This window comes from Larus michahellis, chromosome 1, assembly GCF_964199755.1.
Source record: "Larus michahellis chromosome 1, bLarMic1.1, whole genome shotgun sequence".
Lineage (NCBI taxonomy): Eukaryota > Metazoa > Chordata > Aves > Charadriiformes > Laridae > Larus > Larus michahellis.
In genome coordinates, this window is record NC_133896.1 from 20,994,274 (window position 1) to 21,012,389 (window position 18,116).

The following is an 18,116-nucleotide window of genomic DNA, read 5'->3' on the forward strand; positions in this document are numbered from 1 at the left end:
ACGTTCCTCCGGCTCCCCCCGCCTCCGCCAACCAGCGCCTGCGGCTGGAGCCTGTGTGGGGCTGACGCGGAAATCTGAATGGAGCTCGCGGGCCGGTTGCTACGGGGGCCGGGGCGGGGCCAGCGCGCTGTGCGCTGCCGGCGCTGCCCTGGCTGAGGCGGGCTCGGTGCGGCGGCTGGGCCGGCCCCGCTCCCCGCCGCTCCCCACGCCATGGGGCCCGGACCTGCGTCTCGCCCGGGCCGGCCGCCGCTGGCCGCGGCGCTCTGCGCTGCCCTCTTGATGCTGCTGTTGTTGCCGCCCGCCCTAGGCGCTGGCGATCGGCGGCGCCTAGCGTGCTCCACCTGCCGGGGCATCGCGGACAGATTCAACCAGGTGGGCGGTGGGGCTGGGGGACGGCGGCGGGAGGCCTCATTGCGGGGCAGGAGGCGGCAAGCTCCCCGGCCGCGGGGTCCCGCCGGGCAGCCTGAGGCGTGGCGGCAGCGGCCCAGGCCGCTCCGCGGGGGCAGCCCCCGGGCGGCGGGGCGGCAGCGGGTGCGGAGGGGTGGCGGGCCCGCCGCTGGGCGGCCCTCCGCCTCCTGGGCTGCGCTGCGGGAGCGCTGCCGGCGGTGGAGCCGGCGGACGGCAGGCGTTTGCGGCCGGCCTCGGTGACGGTCCTTGGGTCGGCGGGTTACGGAGCTCCCCAGGGGTCGCTGTCAGAGGTGTTCTGGTGCCGGCTGTGCTGGCCGTGGCACTCCATGAGGGGTGCCGATGGAAAACATCATCCCCCCAAAATTCTGCCCGTGCTGCCGCTTGCAGCAGGCCTGCACTGTGGCACAGCAAATTCGACACAGGCAGCGAGGGGCTGCTCCGGCTAGTGACAGGTGCTTACCGCTGCCTCTGCGTACGTTCACCCGTGTAGGCGCGGTGGATGTGCAGCGATTTTGTGCGAGGTGCCGGGCACTGGCCGTGGCTCGGGGAAGCTGTGCTGGGCACGGTGAATTATCCTGTTGTATGGTTTAACTTACAGCATGGTGGCGAGTGGGCTAAGTACTGTCAAAACTCGATGAACTAGAGGTCCTGATCAACTGGTTAATAAAGTTCCTGAAAACTTAATGGAGAAGGGTATAAAGTTTCATATATGTGTGTTTTTTTGATGCAAATGAAGACTCTAACAAAGCCTCGTTTTATACATTATGAAAATTGAGTCATGTTATGCTATCACCTACGCTTTCTCACTTCTCGTGTATGAGTAGCAGTTTCTTTCACTGAACAATTTGATCAGAAACTTCAGAGCTTTACTGAAGTTTCTGCACAGCGCTTTTCACAATTTTCATATAAGCATTCACTATTGCCCTTCATTTTTGTTAGAAACAAGACCTATGTAACTTACATTCTCTTGGTACTTTTCATTTGCAGGGATTAGCGGATACAGCTAAGAAGAACTTTGGTGGTGGAAACACTGCTTGGGAAGAGAAGACACTGTCAAAGTATGAGTCCAGGTAAGCTGTCTCAGTACTTCTCATTCGGCTATGTTTTGTGTCCAGTGTGCGTAACTTCACCATACTGGTGTTTGTCTGGAACTTAAATATTGAATGTTGCAGCTAAAGTTTCACGTGCCCAAGCCTTAAAGACTTATTGACTAAAATATAGTAGATTACACTGTAAAGTAAAGATTACAGTAAAGACTGAAACCTTTTATTAATGCCTTTATTTGTCATGTTTCTGAAAACAACAAAAGTTAATATTGTTATTGGTCATAGTATTTTTTTTTCTATTTACCCATTAAAATCCCAAAATAATGATCTTAAATAATGGTCCGTAGTTAATTGTTTGTCTTAAAAGGTGTGGACTACTGCAGTACTTGTTTAACAATTAAAGCAGTGTCTCCTACCTAGTCATCACTATTTCAGTGCCAAACAGAAAACTAGAAGAGGTGCAGATTACTGTACTCTTTTGTAGATATGTTTGATTGCTGAGCAAAGTGATGTGATGTTTTTCTTCTGAATTTCAGATTCACTTTTTCATCTTAGTTGGAGCACTGAGATGTAAGGATGGGATTTCTGAACCTCAGTTACTGTGAGCTTCATGGGCCCTGTATAAGATAGTAGCAATACCTGAAATTTATTGTTCAACATAGGAGAAAAATCCTACATTCCAAATTTGCTGGGAAGCTAAAAATCTATCAAACCTACAATCTGCAAACATAATAAATTCAAGGAAGCCAAAGTGGTTCTTGTGGTCATCCTTCTAATTTTTTTTTGGTTGAAGTAATGTTCATTAGCTCTTGATTTTTGATGTTTGCTTTGTTTTGGAACTAATTCAGAGTGCACCGTAAACTGATGTGAGTATTCCAGGCTAAAGTCTATCTTTTCTGTCATTCAGAACTGGCTGAATGGCAGAGCTCAGAGGTTTGTGATCAGTTGTGCAGGGTCCTGTTGGAGGCCTGTAACTAGTGGTGTTCCCCAGGGGTCAGTACTGGGTCTAGTCTTGTTCCATACATTCATCAACAACCTGGATGAGGGGACAGAGTGCACCTTCAACAAGTTTGCCGATGGTACAAAACTGGGAGGAGTAGCTGACATACTAGAAGGCTGTGCTGCCATACGGAGAGACCTGGACAGGCTGGAGAGTTGGGCAGAGAGGAATCTAATGAAATTCACCAAGGGCAAGTGTAGGGTCCTGCACCAAGGGAGGAATGGCCCCATACACTGGTACATGTTGGGCGCTGACCTGCTGGAAAGCAGCTCTGTAGAGAGAGACCTGGGAGTGCTGGTGGACAACAAGTTGACCATGAACCAGCAATGTGCCCTTGTGGCCAAGAAGGCCAATAGTCTCCTGGGACGTATTAAAAAGACCGTGGGCCAGCAGGTGGAGGGAGGTCATCCTCCCCCACTACTCTGCCCTGGTGAGGCCACATCTGGAGCACCATGTCCAGTTCTGGACTCCCTGGTTCAAGAAGGACAGGGAACTACTGGAGAGAGTCCAGCGGAGGGCTGCAAAGATGATCAAGGGATTGGAGCAGGTCTCTTATGAGGAAAGGCAGAGAGACCTGGGTCTGTTTAGTCTGGAGAAGACTGAGAGGGGATCTTATCAATGCTTATAAACATCTAAAGGGTGGGTATCAAGTGGATGGGGTCAAACTTCTCAGTGGTGCCTGGGGACAGGAGAAGGGGTAACGGGCACAAGCTGCAACACAGGAAATTCCAGCTCAACAATGAGGAAAAGCGTCTTTAAGGGTGGCAGAACACTGGAACAGGCTGCCCAGAGAGGTTGTGGAATCTCCTTCTCTGGAGGTATTCAAAACCTGCTGGGATGTGTTCCAGGTCAACCTGCTCTAGGTCAATTGCTTTGGCAGGGGGGTTGGTCTAGATGATCTCCGGAGGTCCGTTCCAACCCCTACCATTTTGTGATCTTGAGCGGTATCAAATGTTTAAATTAAACTAATGACTTTCCTTCTCTGCTTGTAGTGAAATTCGTCTTGTAGAGATCATAGAGAATCTGTGCGACAGTAGTAACTTTGAATGTAACAACATGGTAGAAGAGCATGAAGAACATATAGAAAAATGGTGGTTCAAACTGTAAGTATCAACTTTTTTTGTGGAGATCTTTGTGTGGATAAGTTATCTGACAGGATGAACTACGAACATTAAATCTTGTGTCTGAACAATAGCATTAAGGGTAATTCTTCATTATCGTTCAAGAGTTACCATTGGGTACAGCTGACGTTCAGGCTGACTTTTAATAGCATATGCCACTGTACAGTGTTCTTTTTTCTTTTCAACTTGGGAAGTGTTGCACCAAAACATCCGGTCTGGCTTCTAGTCTATTGTCTAGTCAGTTATCAGTGGAGTGTTGGGTCAAACTAACACTGGAAAACTTTGGGGTTTATTACCCTTTTTGTTTTCCTTGGTCGTGAAACTGCAAGGGACTCTGGTTCGTGTGGGTTTTTTGTTTGTTTGCTTTTTTTTCCTGAAACATTATTTTGTCCTCCTGTCAATCAAAAAACAGTTGATACGAATAAATTTAGCAGTTGGATCTCTTGAGGGTGGTGGTGTAGCAGTTGACTTTTCTACCTGACTTCTGAGCAAGCCTGCAATTTCTGTTACAACTGAGACTTTCATATACCACTATAAAATACAATTAGTGCAAGGATGGTGTTGTAGCGTTTAAATATCTTAAGACCTTTTTTTAATTCCAAATCGTGTTTCTTCTAAATATTTTTTACTTCTTTAGATTGTCAGCACTGCTAGTCAGCTAGAATTCAATAGAGTGAACTACCATTATTACCACTTCATCACTGGATACGGATTTTTGATAATCCACTTGGCTCTTAATGACTGCTTTATCCGTTTACTTAACTATACAGGATTGTGTATACATTAACATGCCAATTGAAGGGAGGGTAAGCTATGCAACCCAGAGTAAACTAGCTCATTCTCTGAAGCTGTCTTAAATTGGCAGAACTGCAATAAATGGGTCTTAAACTAGAGAATTAGATCAGTTGATTGGTGCATTTGATTAGCTTTTGACTCCTGTCCTTTAACCTACAATATCAAAATGTCATTCAGTTTCTGTGGTAGTTTCCAAAGACAAGTTCTTTGTCCGTGGATGTTTTTTTCACTAATCGTGACGTTACATGCGGTACTCAGTAGATTTACTTTTCGGGTCCTGAGCCTTGGAGTTAATACAGTGAGGCATAATAGTTTAGAAAGAACAGCTGCATGTGCCTCAGTAGTTGCTAAAGACTTCTGCCAGACTGCGGAATTTTTAAACCTTTCCTTTATTAAAGGTTTTGAGATATCGGCATGATACTGAGATCTGTGAATTGTCATTCAGAACTGTAGTAGTCCTCATGCTTGCTTGCAAAATAATACCTATGATTTTATTGTTAATTGCAGGTATATTCTAATGCTAGAGTAGCACATAATTTACTTTTTAATATTAAAAAAAATCCTTCTAAAATAATACTTGATTCATGCTAAAAAAGAGGAGAAATTTTAACAGGCACCCTGTTGTGAAGTCAGGCTGTCAATAATTTGAGGAAATGTTTATAATATCTGTGCTGGGTTATCTTCTACATAGTTGAGATAAACATAGCAGTTATCTTGAAGAGGAAGACATAAGTAAGACCATCTAAACAATATATAAGCCTTCACTAAAAATAAGGTGGTTAAAAAAAAAAAAAGGGAGGGAGTGTATCAAGATGATATTAAGTGATTTCACATTTTTCATAAATATAATTATAAAATTTAAGTAGCGTCTGTTAATAGTATTGTAGTTTAAAAGGTAAATTCATCTCAAGTTGGAGAACTTCTCGAAAGTGGTTCCTGAAATAAGATTGTCTTCAGAACAGGAAAAAAATAGTTTTAATCTGTCACGTGTAATGGATTACTCTACTGCACTGTGCAGGTTCAGTTGTGTAAATTGTCTTTTAAAGGATCTTCATTCTTTTTATTAATAAATGAATGTCTTTCATATACAGAAAGAAGAAGTATCCTGATTTGTTTAAATGGTTTTGCATAGAAACAATAGAAGTTTGCTGCCCTGCTGGAACTTATGGACCAGATTGCCTTGGTAACTTTTCATTTGAAAAATACAGTAGCAGATAAGTTTTTTACGCATTTGTTTCAGTCTTTCATAACATGGGCAGACACATGAAGTATGATATTTTGAGACAGCAGCTGCTGAGTATTACGTACCTGCCTGCTGTCTGATAATAAGGTAGCTGCCTCATGAATATCCTGCTTGTAGAAAAGTCTTCCAGGCAGGAAGTAATGTAAAAAGCTATCAAGGCTACTTAAGTGTGCAGAATCCATCTGATCTGATGCTCACATCCACACCTGACCCACTTAAAGGCTCTCTGTGACATCAAGTCTATTGTTTAGGTGGCCTTTCAGAAGCTGGGTAGACAACAGTCCTTGACTAGTTTCAAGAGTAAAACAGCCAAAACACTGTTGAGGATTAAATAAAGAAATTAACAACTGAGGATTTGTTTAAAAGGCAATGGGAGAAATTGGATAAAAGTAAGGTCTTTGATGCAAAAGTGTATCAAGATATCAAGTGTATTTTGGTCCCCGAAGGTTGTATAATTTATAAATTTCTAAAACCTTGCACCTTGTTAGAGATCAGCTTTGGCCTCATATTGTTAAAAATGAGGTGCCAATTTCCAGTATTGATCTAAATGATTGCTATTATGTTTTTTTCCGCTGCAGTATGAGCATTCTTAGATATCCAGAATAAATAAAGATACCAATTTTATCCAGGAAGGAAGCTAGGAAAATAGATAAAATTCTAAGCCATGGTCTTTACCCAAAATGACATTTATAACTGAACATTCCTGGAGATTGTTTTGAGTTCCTCTTATACCTGAATACGTTACTGAGCATTCCTTGTTGCAAGCCTTTTGGTTGCTCTCAAGGTAAAAAATATTTTGGAAATTGTATCCTGTTTTAGTGTGACAATGTTTTTTTTTTTTTCTTTTTTTTTTTGTTTTTTTTTTTTTTACATTTTACTATGTGTGAAGAGGGAGGGACTTCAGGTGCTTGTGTCTGAAAATAGGAAGTTATTTTCTGTAACATCTGGTTTATATTTTCGATCCTTTTTAGCTTGTCATGGTGGATCAGAAAGACCTTGCCATGGAAACGGCCACTGTGACGGTGATGGTACCCGAGGTGGAGATGGCTCGTGTAGCTGTAACAAGGAGTATACAGGAGATTTTTGTTTGGACTGTTCTAATGGTTACTTCAGTACCTTGAGAAATGAGACACATTCTGTTTGTACAGGTAATGAAGTCTTTGACACGTGCTTAGATCTTTGTCTCCTTTCTTCAGTTTTTGTAAACAAAACTAGAAACAATTTAAACTGAGAAACATAAAAACAAAAAATAATCCCTCAGCTGTAACCATAAATGACCTGTCAGTCAGTTTGGTGGAATTCTAAGGATTTGCTCAGCCATCCTTCCAGCCAGCCCTTGATTTTTTTTAATTTTTTTTGGTGTGCTTTAATTTAAGAAGTAGAATTCGTCTTTGTCACAAGGGAGGCAGGAGAGAGGAGCAAGCTTTGGGTCCCCATCTCCCCCCACCCCCGTCAAGTACCATACAAAAATCTTGAGCTGCAGTTGCTGCATAATGGACTACTTTGAAAGCTAGGTTTTCCTCAGGTCTCAGATAAGCTTAGCTGGAGTAAATGGGCATGTAAACAGCTGATCTGTACTGTCGATTACATAGATTCCAGTTAAGTATGTCTAAGCTTAATTTTGAAACAAAGTCAGGTCATAGGAATAAACTTTTTCAGTTGGTCAGATTTTCATCTCTTTTACATCTTGAATGAGATACTGCAGCAATCCTGAGCGTGGGGTCGAAGAAGATTGTTTTTAAACGTTATGGTGTTTTTTTATCTGGCTGTGTAGTAATTCTTCCGTACGATATGTTTTATATTACAATATATAACATACATGTTATATTGCATTTTGTATATGCATGTAATATATATATAAAATATAATATGTATTTTATATATAAAAAATATATATAAATTTATATTATAAAAATATATATATAATGCATATACAACTGGATTTCTTGTATGTTTCCTTGTGAAGTTCTTGAGACGAGTATCACTTCACACATTGCTCTTATAGCTAGTTGCAAATGAAGTAGTCTAAAGATTTGTTAGGTGGGAGTGCTGAGTCTGTGCCGTCCCAACCCTGAGCGGCTGAGCAAATTTTACCTTCTTGTTCTCCTCACAAATATTTCAGAAATCGGACCTGCCAGTTCTAGTCACTAGAACTTCATGTCACTGTTTTAAGTGGTATAGATGACTGTAATTGGGTTTGGCTTCCTGGGGGTTTTGGGGGTTTTGGTGTGGGGGGTTTTTCGTTGTGTTTTTATGGGGGTTTGTTTGTTGGGATTTTTTGTAGGAAAGAGCTGCATTTTTTGGTAAATGATACCTCCATAAAGTCAAGATTTAATCTCGTGAATGGCAGGGCCAAGCTACTAAAATATGATAGCTTCCAGTAAATCCTAAATAAGGTTTCCTTTGAGAATTTGTGTGCCCAAATTTATCTTGGAGTCTGCCAACAAAGCTCAGATTGTAGTTTTCTTTTATCTTAGCCTGCCACGCTGCCTGTAAAACTTGTACTGGTTCAAGTAACAAGGACTGCCAAGACTGTAAAGAAGGCTGGATTAAAAATGAAGAATCAGCTTGTGTGGGTGAGTAATAGGAGGTAGACTTCAAACAGGTTTTGCAGCAATATTGGCTAATGAGATTAGATGACATCACATCGAGTTTTATAGTATTTTATGGAAGTGTTCTGTCAGTTTAAATTTCTGTAGTTTGTAGTCTCTCTCTTCCTAACTTGTTTCACACTGCAGGAAAGCAGTATTTCCTCCCCACCGATCCCCTGATGATTATAGTTGTCTTTATCAAACTGTTCACTGTGTATCTTTTTAGTTTAGTGGAATACAGATAGCAGCAAGTGGGGTGTTCCTTTTAAGACATGTTTTTTGTGTTTATTTGAATGCTAAGCAATGCCCTGCTCTTGATTTAAACTATTTCGTAAACTACTGGAAGATTCCTGTCATCTTATCTACATATTTTGTAGTAGTTGCACAGTTGTCTTCACATTACTGTATGTTTGTAGATGCTCAGCCCTAATAGAGTTCAAACATTTCACTAAAAGCCAGCCATACTAACTTTTTCTGGTGCTGTGGAGAAATACCAGGAGGTATCAAGCTCAGTGCTTCCAATAATCTCTTACCTGTTTCTAGCTTAGCATTTCTCTTGGTTTATGAGGAAATAGGTATGGAACACTTGAAAAAACCAAATACTAAAAATACTCCTTCATGCAGGACTGCACTAGGGGGAGAGTAACACATTCTGTTTAACTGGTTATATTTGACCAGTTAAAGACCCTTAACATAATGTCTGGAAACAGTATCTTAGAAGTTATGTGAACACTGCTTCTTATGAGAAGTGGTAATGACAACTAAGATTTGAATTACAGCTACTGCAATACCTGCTTAGGCAAGTGTTGAATGCTCCAAGAGGGTTTTTAAGGTGCTCCAGTATTGTCTTCTGCACAGCTGTTTTTTTCCAAATAATCAATGTAACCAATCAAGTATAAATTAAGTAAGTAATCAGTAGGAATGATGTCTGCAGCAACAGGATGAGATGGACAGTAAGGGGACTGAAATAGCCTTTCTCTGTCCATTTTTTTTTTTAGTTGTGAGTACTGTTGTGCCCTTTCCTTGAATTCACAAGATTAGCATGTTTTAACTTCCCAGGTACAGCTGGTTTTCAGCTTGACTGGTCCTAATCGTACCTTGGCTTTCTCCAATTTGCTTTGTGTAGAAAACTAAGCAGTTATGTGTGTGCATTTGTGTAATTCTTTTTTTAATACTTTAAAAAGTTCCATAGCGTGGTAATACAGGAGTAGAAAAGTCAACAGTATTCCAGAAGAGCAGTCTTTCTGGTTATTTGTTATGCAATTTGCATAAAAAGCATAAATGCATGCAAAACACTGACTTGAAAATGACAAGGATGGCAGGTATTCTGGAAGCTTTATTTAATTTTATCTCTTGAATTTCTGATGCATCTGTTAATGTCATCAAAAAACATCTTCTGAGGATCAGTTTTTGATTTGTTAATATAAGTTTAAGCTGAACATAGCAGTATATAAGTTACCATGTTACTTTTTTGTTTAACATACTGCATATCTGATCTTAAACTCGTTGTAACAATTACTCTCAATGCGGCCAGTTTAAGGTCATAGTTTCTGTGGTCCGGTTCTTTTTCTCAAAGCATAGCATTTAAGTATTAATCTTGCTATTTAATAATGACTTATTTTAGGTAACTTGTCGCTTTTTATCTTTCAGATTTAGATGAGTGTGCTGCTTCTCCTTGCAAAGATCACCAGTATTGTTTAAACACAGATGGATCTTTCTCATGCAAAGGTTTCTTTTTGATCTGCTGTTGTACTTTATCACCTAGAATCCTAATTTAATGTTAGAGATAATACTAGAAAGGATATGATACGAAGCACTTAGTACAGTACAATGTGGACTGGTCCTTACTGGGCATGGGGAGGATGAGGCTTTAGACCTCTTGTATGAGGAAGGCAAGAGATATCTGGTTATTTCTACTCTGCTCTCATGAGACCCCACCTGGACTACTGCGTTCAGCTCTGGGGCCACCAGCATAAGAAGCACATGGACCTATTGCAGCGAGTCCAGAGGAGGACCACGAAGATGACTGGGGGACTGGAGCGTCTCTCCTATGAGGACAGGCTGATAGAGTTGGGATTGTTCAGCCTGGAGAAGAGAAGGCTCCGGGGAGACCTTATAGCAGCCTTCCTTAGGGGGCCTACAGGGAAGATGGGGAGGGACTCTTTATCAGTGAATGTAGTGATAGGACGAGGGGTAAGAGTTTTAAACTGAAAGAGGGGAGATTTAGATTAGATCCTAGGAAGAAATTCATTACTGTGAGGGCGGTGAGACACTGGCATAGGTTGCCCTGGGAGGTTGTGGATGCCCCATCTCTGGAAGTGTTCAAGGCCAGGCTGGATGGGGCTTTGAGCAGCCTGCTCTAGTGGGAGGTGTCCCTGCCTGTGGCAGGGGGGTGGGAACTAGATGATCTTTAAAGTTTCAAACTCCCAAACTTTTCTGTGAATCTATAATTTCTTGTGTGGGTAAGCTGACTGCCTTTAAGGGTGTAACTTTAAATCTCAGATACATGAATTCTTATGCTTGCAATATTTTATCCTTAGCATGTGATGCCAGCTGTGTAGGTTGCACAGGGGAAGGTTCTGACAAGTGTAAGACCTGCGCATCTGGATACATGAAGGAAGATGAAAAGTGTACAGGTTGGTGGGTTTAGCAGTACGTGGTAGAACACCAGTTAGCTCACTTGCGTTTGTCTGCTTCAGTTTTGAAGCCTATCAAAATGAATCCAGTCATTCTGGTATTAGCAGCAAAGACTTTCTTTATAACTTCCTTTATATTATTGAGTTAATATGCATGGCAAGGCTTAAAGGTGAAACACTTCTGCAAAACGAACAAACTCTTTTATGGTGGGTTCAGGAAACAAATACATGAGTCTCCTGTCAGTTATCTACTACTTCATTAGGAGTGTGCATCTATATTCATTTTGTAACGGAAAGGCAGGGATGCAGTGTGGATTCTGTTGTCTTTCTGTTAATTCGTTGATGTCCAAGTTCAAATGATACTAATTCATAGTGAATTATAACATGTGAAATGATAGTAAAAAGAGTGAAATCAGAATTTCTCTGTGGGGAAGAGCAGAAGGTACGCACGGTTTTAAGTAGCTGTTAACCATGATGATGTCGTATTTACAGGCTCCCTTCCCTTTAGTCGTACCTTGATGGCGTCAGTAGAAAATGACTATGGGAAATCTTCAGTAGGTTAAGACAAGTGCCATTGCTTAATTCATTTCCCCACAAAGTGACTTGCAAAATATTAAAAAAGCCCAGTACTATCTGAATAAATTTGAAACATAGTCAAAATCATGAAGAACAGTAACAGATGGCTTTAACAGAAGTTAAAAAGTTTAACAGTGGACTTTTTCTTTCCCTATCCTGTCTCTAGATATAGATGAATGTAGCCTTCCTGAAAAGGTCTGCGTGAAAGAGAATCAAGACTGTGTTAATACTTCAGGTAGTTACAAGTGTGTATGTTCAGAAGGGTTTGAAGATAAGGATGGAACGTGTGTTCAAACTGTAAAAAAAGGTAAGTGGCTGTTTTAAAATAAGCTGTATCAACAACCTGGAGGTGACTTTCTGACTAAGGGTCTAGTTGCTTGTAAACAATATCTGAAGAGGGCATGCAAGAGCGCTGGAGAGGGACTTTTTATCATGTAGTGATAGGACAAGGGGTGATGGCTTCAAACTGAAAGAGGGTAGATTTAGATTAGATATTAGAAAGAAATTTTTCACTGTTGAGGCACTGGAACAGGTTGCCCAGAGAAGCTGTGGATGCCCCATCCCTGGAGACATTCAAGGCCAGGTTGGATGGGGCTTTGAGCAACTTGGTCTGATGGAAGATGTCCATGCCCAGGGCAGGGGGTTTGGAACTGGATGATCTTTCAGGACCCTTCCAGCCTAAACCATTCCATGATTCTATGAAATTCTTCTGTATAATTTGTCATCTTCCTGCAGCTGTGGTCTGCGTCAAATAGTTTGTGGTGTAGGCCACGTTCTGGCATGCATGTTTTCTTGCTTAAAGATAGTGGGTTTTTTAAATGTCCTGTTCTTGTGTTAATATTTTTTTTGCTTAACACAAGGTTGTGTTTGTAGTTCACCTAAGTCATGGCTTCCTTACATAAAGTGAACTAGCAAATTACCACTATCATAAAAAGGAGGTCTTCTTCCTCCTCGCTTTTTTCCTTTATCATTAATTCTAATGACTTAAGGATTTATCTGATTGCATTCAAGCTGCATCAACTCACTGAAATCTCAGAAAACTAAGCAGAATTCTTTTTGCTGGATGAGCAAGCTGAACTTGTTTATTTTATGATCACACAAGTGTCAGAGCTGGTGTGAAGGTGAATACGGAGAAGATGTCCGTCTTGCAGGATTAGGGAACCGTTTAGCTTGATTTAAGCTATAGCTTCAGTCAAGAAATTAAAGTGTAATTTGCTCTAGGATGTATGACATGTTATGGACAGAATTATGTTCATTAATATTTCATTACTCTGTCTAGACTTTTTTTTACTATTCCAAAGTGGAAGACAGGATTATTTTGCAATAAAGGGTGTAGGAGAATAGATGAAAGACACTCAATTTCATACCTTTATTTTCTTTTTTCTTCTTAGCTTCTTTGTGTTTGTTTTTTGTTCCCCCTCCCCCAAGACTGCTTTTTCATCTTGTACTAAAAAATTGTAAAGTTCTATGCAGTATTGCTACTCAAGGCTGAAGGCCGTTCAGTTCAGACCTTATTTATACTCTCAGTATTCGAAGTTATTAATCCTTTAAAATCAGTTATGTACTTTTCCTGTGCACATATTCAGGATACCAGTTACTATGGTTTTTTTTAATGTGGCCTGACATTTTATGAGAGTAAAAGCAAAATGAAAAGTTGACAAATTGGCTTAGCATTTTTCTTAGATTAATGCTTTTGCCAATGTAATAAAATTGCTCTGCTTTTTTTGAAGGCTGTTTTAACGTCTGCACCGAGCAGTCTGCACTGTAGAAAATAATTCTGAGTAATACTTGCTTTTTGTTTTCAAATACCTTATTTCTTCTAATAGTTCATATGGAAAGGAGAAAGTTCACTGTGAATAGATGAAAATAAAAGTTTAGAGTAGAAAAAAGCTGTGCTGCTTTTATCTTCCACTAACAATATCATACCAGTTTATTTGAAATATTTTGTTTGCAACTAGGAAAAAAAATAATTCATAAGCTTTGAATAGGAGGATAGTGCAAGTAGCTTTTCTATATGGCTTTATTGCTTGTCTGATCTTGATAAATATGTTTATTTGGGTTCCTCTTTAAACAATTCCTAATATAAAAAATTATATGGTATTTTTAATAATTAATTTCTATTCTAATTATGATACTTAATTTCACAGGAGAGGAAGCAGAGAGTGAAACAACTGAGTCTTCACCTACTGGACACGATGACTTATGATACGCATTCAGAACCAAAAGACATTCCTATCTGAAGTTTTAAATTATTGGACAAAGCCCCTGTAGCTGACATACTGTGGAAATGGTATTAAATATGCAGATTGCCATTAAGATTTTTTTTTTAAATGGTGACTTGATAAACTGCTCTTTAAGCTGCATTTCTTTATTCTTAAATGCCACTTTTTGTATAATTCTTTAAGAACAACACTCTAGATGGGTAAGTATAAAATTTGAATTATCATAACATTGTACCCAGCAATTGTAAAGAATTTGCAGGTTTCTCATCCTAGTGCCTACTGAAAACTATCACCATTTGGAAGGACTTAGTTGCACTTCATAAATCCAGAAAAACTTAGACTAAAGCTTGGTGTTTCTTGACATGTAAATATTTCTGTAACTGAAATACGGCTTTTAGAAATTGTCAAAGGGAATCTCTTCGGGGAGAAGCACCGTTTCCTCAAACAAAGTAGAATGCATAATACTGCATTCAATAAAAGTTTATTTTGTTGGAATGTGCCTTAAAATTTTTAAGATGTTAGTACCTTGCTGTGTTGTCATGTCTATTTTTCATTTGGGCAGTGAAAAAAAGAAAAAAAAACCCCAAAAACTACAAACAAAACCCACAGACAAACAAAAAAAACCCTACAAAACCCCAGAACCTTGTAAGCACTGTATTTCAGTTCAGCACTGAATTCTGGCACTCAGTCGTGCTGGAATCTATATGGGAGGGAAAAAAACAACCCACAACACCAAAACCAAACAAAAAAACCCCAAACCCACAAACAAAAAAACAACGTCCCCCTATACACACACTTTCCTCTGAAGGAAGAATTATGTGAAACAGCTTTCCAAAGGTAGGTAGACAAGTCTTTCTTCCAGGTACTTGCATTAAGTATGTAAACTAGTTTAGACAGTGATGAAAAGTAAGTTTAGGTAATGCCTGCACTTGGTGGCTCACAGTTGTTGTATGGGTACTCTCTAGGATTGATGAATACATGACTTTCACTACATTCTACTGCTGCATGTAATAGCTTCCTGTCCTTTTCAGAGCAACCATACTGCAGTTAATTTCTCTTGATGTTTCCCGTGCCATTTCAGAGGTAAAGCTAATATGCAGAACATAGGCACAACTTCCTGTGTGTTGTCCCTAAGCTTAAAAGCCAGTATAAGAGCTAAAATTGGTACATTCTACAGGACCATCACAGCTGTAAATAAGCTAAGGACCATCCAGGTGCAGTATTTCAAGCTCTGATGGAAGTGAGTAAAGTTTGAAATACATTGAGGTAGTGGATACAGAGAGGCTAAATGGGGATTAAAGAATACAGCTGAAAAGGGCATAATTTAAGCTTGACTTGAAGTTATAAACAGTACCGTGAGGTAAGTGGAAATAAAAAGGGTATGAATAGGAGTGACCTGTTGAGCAGCGAGGGCCAAATACCTTCTCTATACCTCTGAAGACTTCTTTGTTCAGACTAATTCACAGTTCAGTTTGTGAACGGTACATGTAGGATTTGTACGCGAATATCATACAAAAAAGGATTCTGTTGGTTTCTTGTGTTTAAAGCTGTCTAAGATGATCTTGTGAGCAGTAGTTTAAATACCCAATGGTATTAAAGTATCTGTAACAGTTTTCCTTAAGTTATTTTTCTTCAGCTATTATACCTAGATGTTTCTTAGTTTGCCAGTCTGAGAATGAAAACTTTAGTGCTTTTCCAGCTGTAATTGTGAGATGGGCCTATATGCCACGTATCTTTCAAGTTGTAGGTTAGGTGTTGTGTTTAATAAGTGCTAAATTAATAGAAAGGAAAAGTAGTCATTTGGGGAGCAGAGGGAATACAACTTGGCGATCTTTACGGTTTTTTAGTACAGGTGTAGCCAGTTATGGTAATATTAGGCCTTAAGGATCTTACAGGAGTGTAGCTTGTCTTTGCTGGTCAGTCATTGCCACTTAACTCCCCGGTGTTCCAGGCAAGGGTCCTTGTTAACAGTAACATGAAACGTCAGTTCTGTTTAGAAACTACCGTCAACTCGTACTCAACAGAATTGTCTCTCCAGTACAAACTCTTCTATTAGTGTTTCAAACCTGAAATAATTCTTCTTCATATGAAGAAGAACTTGCTGTTCTGAGTTCGCTTCAAGTTATTTGGGACTGGGGGTGGGGGGGCAGGGGGGATGTACCTGATGAGTTTCTTAAATGCTTTGTGGAAGCATTTGCTTTCTATTTCCTTCCCCTCCAAGCTCTGGATGAAAAGCCCTAACTGAGTTGGTCCTAGGTCAGCTCAGCTCTGGGATGAGGTAATGACAAACAAAAACTGCAAGAATTTGTTTTTGTCCTGTGATAGAGAGGAGAAGCTCTAATGTTTTAGCTTTCCATTACCACAGTAGAATCACCAGTGTTGTTCCCTGGGAAACATATGGATGTGGTACCTGGGCATTAGGAATCACTAATACCTTTTTCCTCAATCCTCCCACTCCCCTGCCCCTCAGTTATTAGCACCTGTTGCTCTGCATTAAATTAGTGTGGATAAACTTGATAAGGCAGGAGTCCAGAAAGGTGGATTCAAATATTTAGAGCTTTCTCTGGAGGAATATTGACAGAGTTATGTACTTGATAAATATTTAACACTATGCTACTGCCTGATGCCCTCTCGGTGCAAGGTTTCTAAAGAGTTAGTCCTCTTGTTTTATTCCGCATTCTCATTTTACTTCTCCAGACTGTAATTACGGCTCTGGTTGGAACTAAATATTTTTTTGACTGAATTTATTCTGTTTTGTTTTGTTTTCTTCTTTTCCCCTCTGCCTTGGATAGAGTGGGGATTGGACTCTTACCTGTCTTGGGTTTTGCCGCTCGTAATCAGAATAAGCATTGAAGGGGGTGGGGGAGCAGAATTTAAACTGATTAGCAGAAACTGGCAATGAAGGTCAAGTGCTTTGTGTTAGCCAAACCAGTCCCTTCTACTGTATGTTTTTGGCACTAAGCTGTTAACAAGTGAACTGTTTCCATTAAATTTTTCATTACATTGTGATGAGATCTGGTTACGTAGTACAAGACTTCGTACTTACGGTTACCTGGAATTACAGATCTTGTGTCCAACTATATGAATATGTTGGTAAATACTTCAGAAGTAATCTGAGTTATCCAACAAACAAGGTTTGTGCCTTAATGAAGTGTTGATTAGGTACTTTTGTCTTAAATACCAAAGTGCGCCTTGAACTTCTAGATTCACACCTATTTTATAAAATTCATATAGTGTGGTATCTAAGCAAAACCAGCATCCCTTTTGCTAGTTTGTCTTGCTACATCTTTGGAGTTCCTTGGTCTAAGACTAAGCGATTTTTGCAATGGGAAATGCACTCTTCCGTACCATCTAGGCACTTTAAAGGATGAGATTCTCTTGTGTGTTATAGCTGAACTCCACAAAAGGTCCAGGAACAAGCAAACCTACAGACCTGCACGTTTCAATTAAAGCTCTAAAGGAGGCCAGGAAAGCAGTGTTCAGTTGTGCAGCATGTATGCCACAGTCCTCCTGCAGTGCCTACAAACTTAGGAATCAAAGTATGTGCTGAAACGTTTTCATCTGAGCATTGGGACGTAATATTGAATTTATTCTTCGGTGTGAATTCCCAGCATGTCTATCATAGAAGAACAGGCAGAGTTCTCTGCAAAGTATAATACTATCCATTCATAAATAGGATAAAAGAAGTCTGTTTTGCAGAATAACCTGATGATTTAGATAATTCAGGAAGCCAGAGATCATCTGAAAGGCTTCAGATCACTATCTTCTTTCTCAGGAGAGATGCCAAAGCCCATAGGTTATAGACAAGATCAGGACACAGGTCCCTGTAAAATATATGGAATATATTGTATGAACACAACACTCTTTTTCCTTTTATGTTTGATGAGGACTGATCGTACATCATCCTAGTATGTATGGGAGAGGCGCTCTTCGGTAAGGCAGTTGTCATCGTTGGCCTTTGAACTAACATTTGTAGGTTTAAAAAGTGCCAAGAGTTGTGGAAATCACCGAATCGCATTTTGAGTGTTAAGCTCTCGGTGTACGCAGCACTATCTGTGTATGTTAAGACAATTCTCCCTAACAAACAGGGTCCACCCTGCCCTTCAGGTTGCTTTCAGTCCATTCTTAATACAGCACGAGGTTAGGCATACAAATAGTTCAAGCTTGCCTTAAGAAGTTACTAATTGAAAAGAATGTCTAGGGAGAAAAAAAAAAAACAACAAAAAAACCCTTAACACCCCCCCCCCCAAGCAGTCCTGGACCATATATAGCAATAATATAAAGGACAGTTCTCCATAACAGTCCTACCTGGCCTCCTGATACCCCTCACCCCCTTCCCTCTGTCCATCAGTCTGCTGTGGGTTATTTTTTTTAGATTATATTTTATCTATTCTGGAAGGAAACTTCTGAGGTTATTCAAAGCAACTGTCTGCTTTCTTTTTGGTTTATTTTTGTTTTTGTTCCTTGGATCAAAATGG

The 18,116-nt window shown here is 40.2% G+C and overlaps 1 protein-coding gene across 1 annotated transcript; it reads left to right on the forward strand.

The window, feature by feature from the left end:
- The first annotated feature begins 53 nt into the window (after positions 1-53).
- CRELD2 (CRELD disulfide isomerase 2) lies at positions 54-14,159 on the forward strand. The gene is made up of 10 exons (XM_074589167.1): positions 54-372; positions 1,396-1,478; positions 3,447-3,557; positions 5,462-5,553; positions 6,585-6,761; positions 8,091-8,189; positions 9,855-9,932; positions 10,745-10,840; positions 11,583-11,723; positions 13,564-14,159. The coding sequence occupies exons 1-10, from the start codon at positions 211-213 to the stop codon at positions 13,620-13,622; spliced, it is 1,098 nt and encodes a 365-aa protein (XP_074445268.1). The 5' UTR covers positions 54-210; the 3' UTR covers positions 13,623-14,159.
- Positions 14,160-18,116: the final 3,957 nt, after the last annotated feature.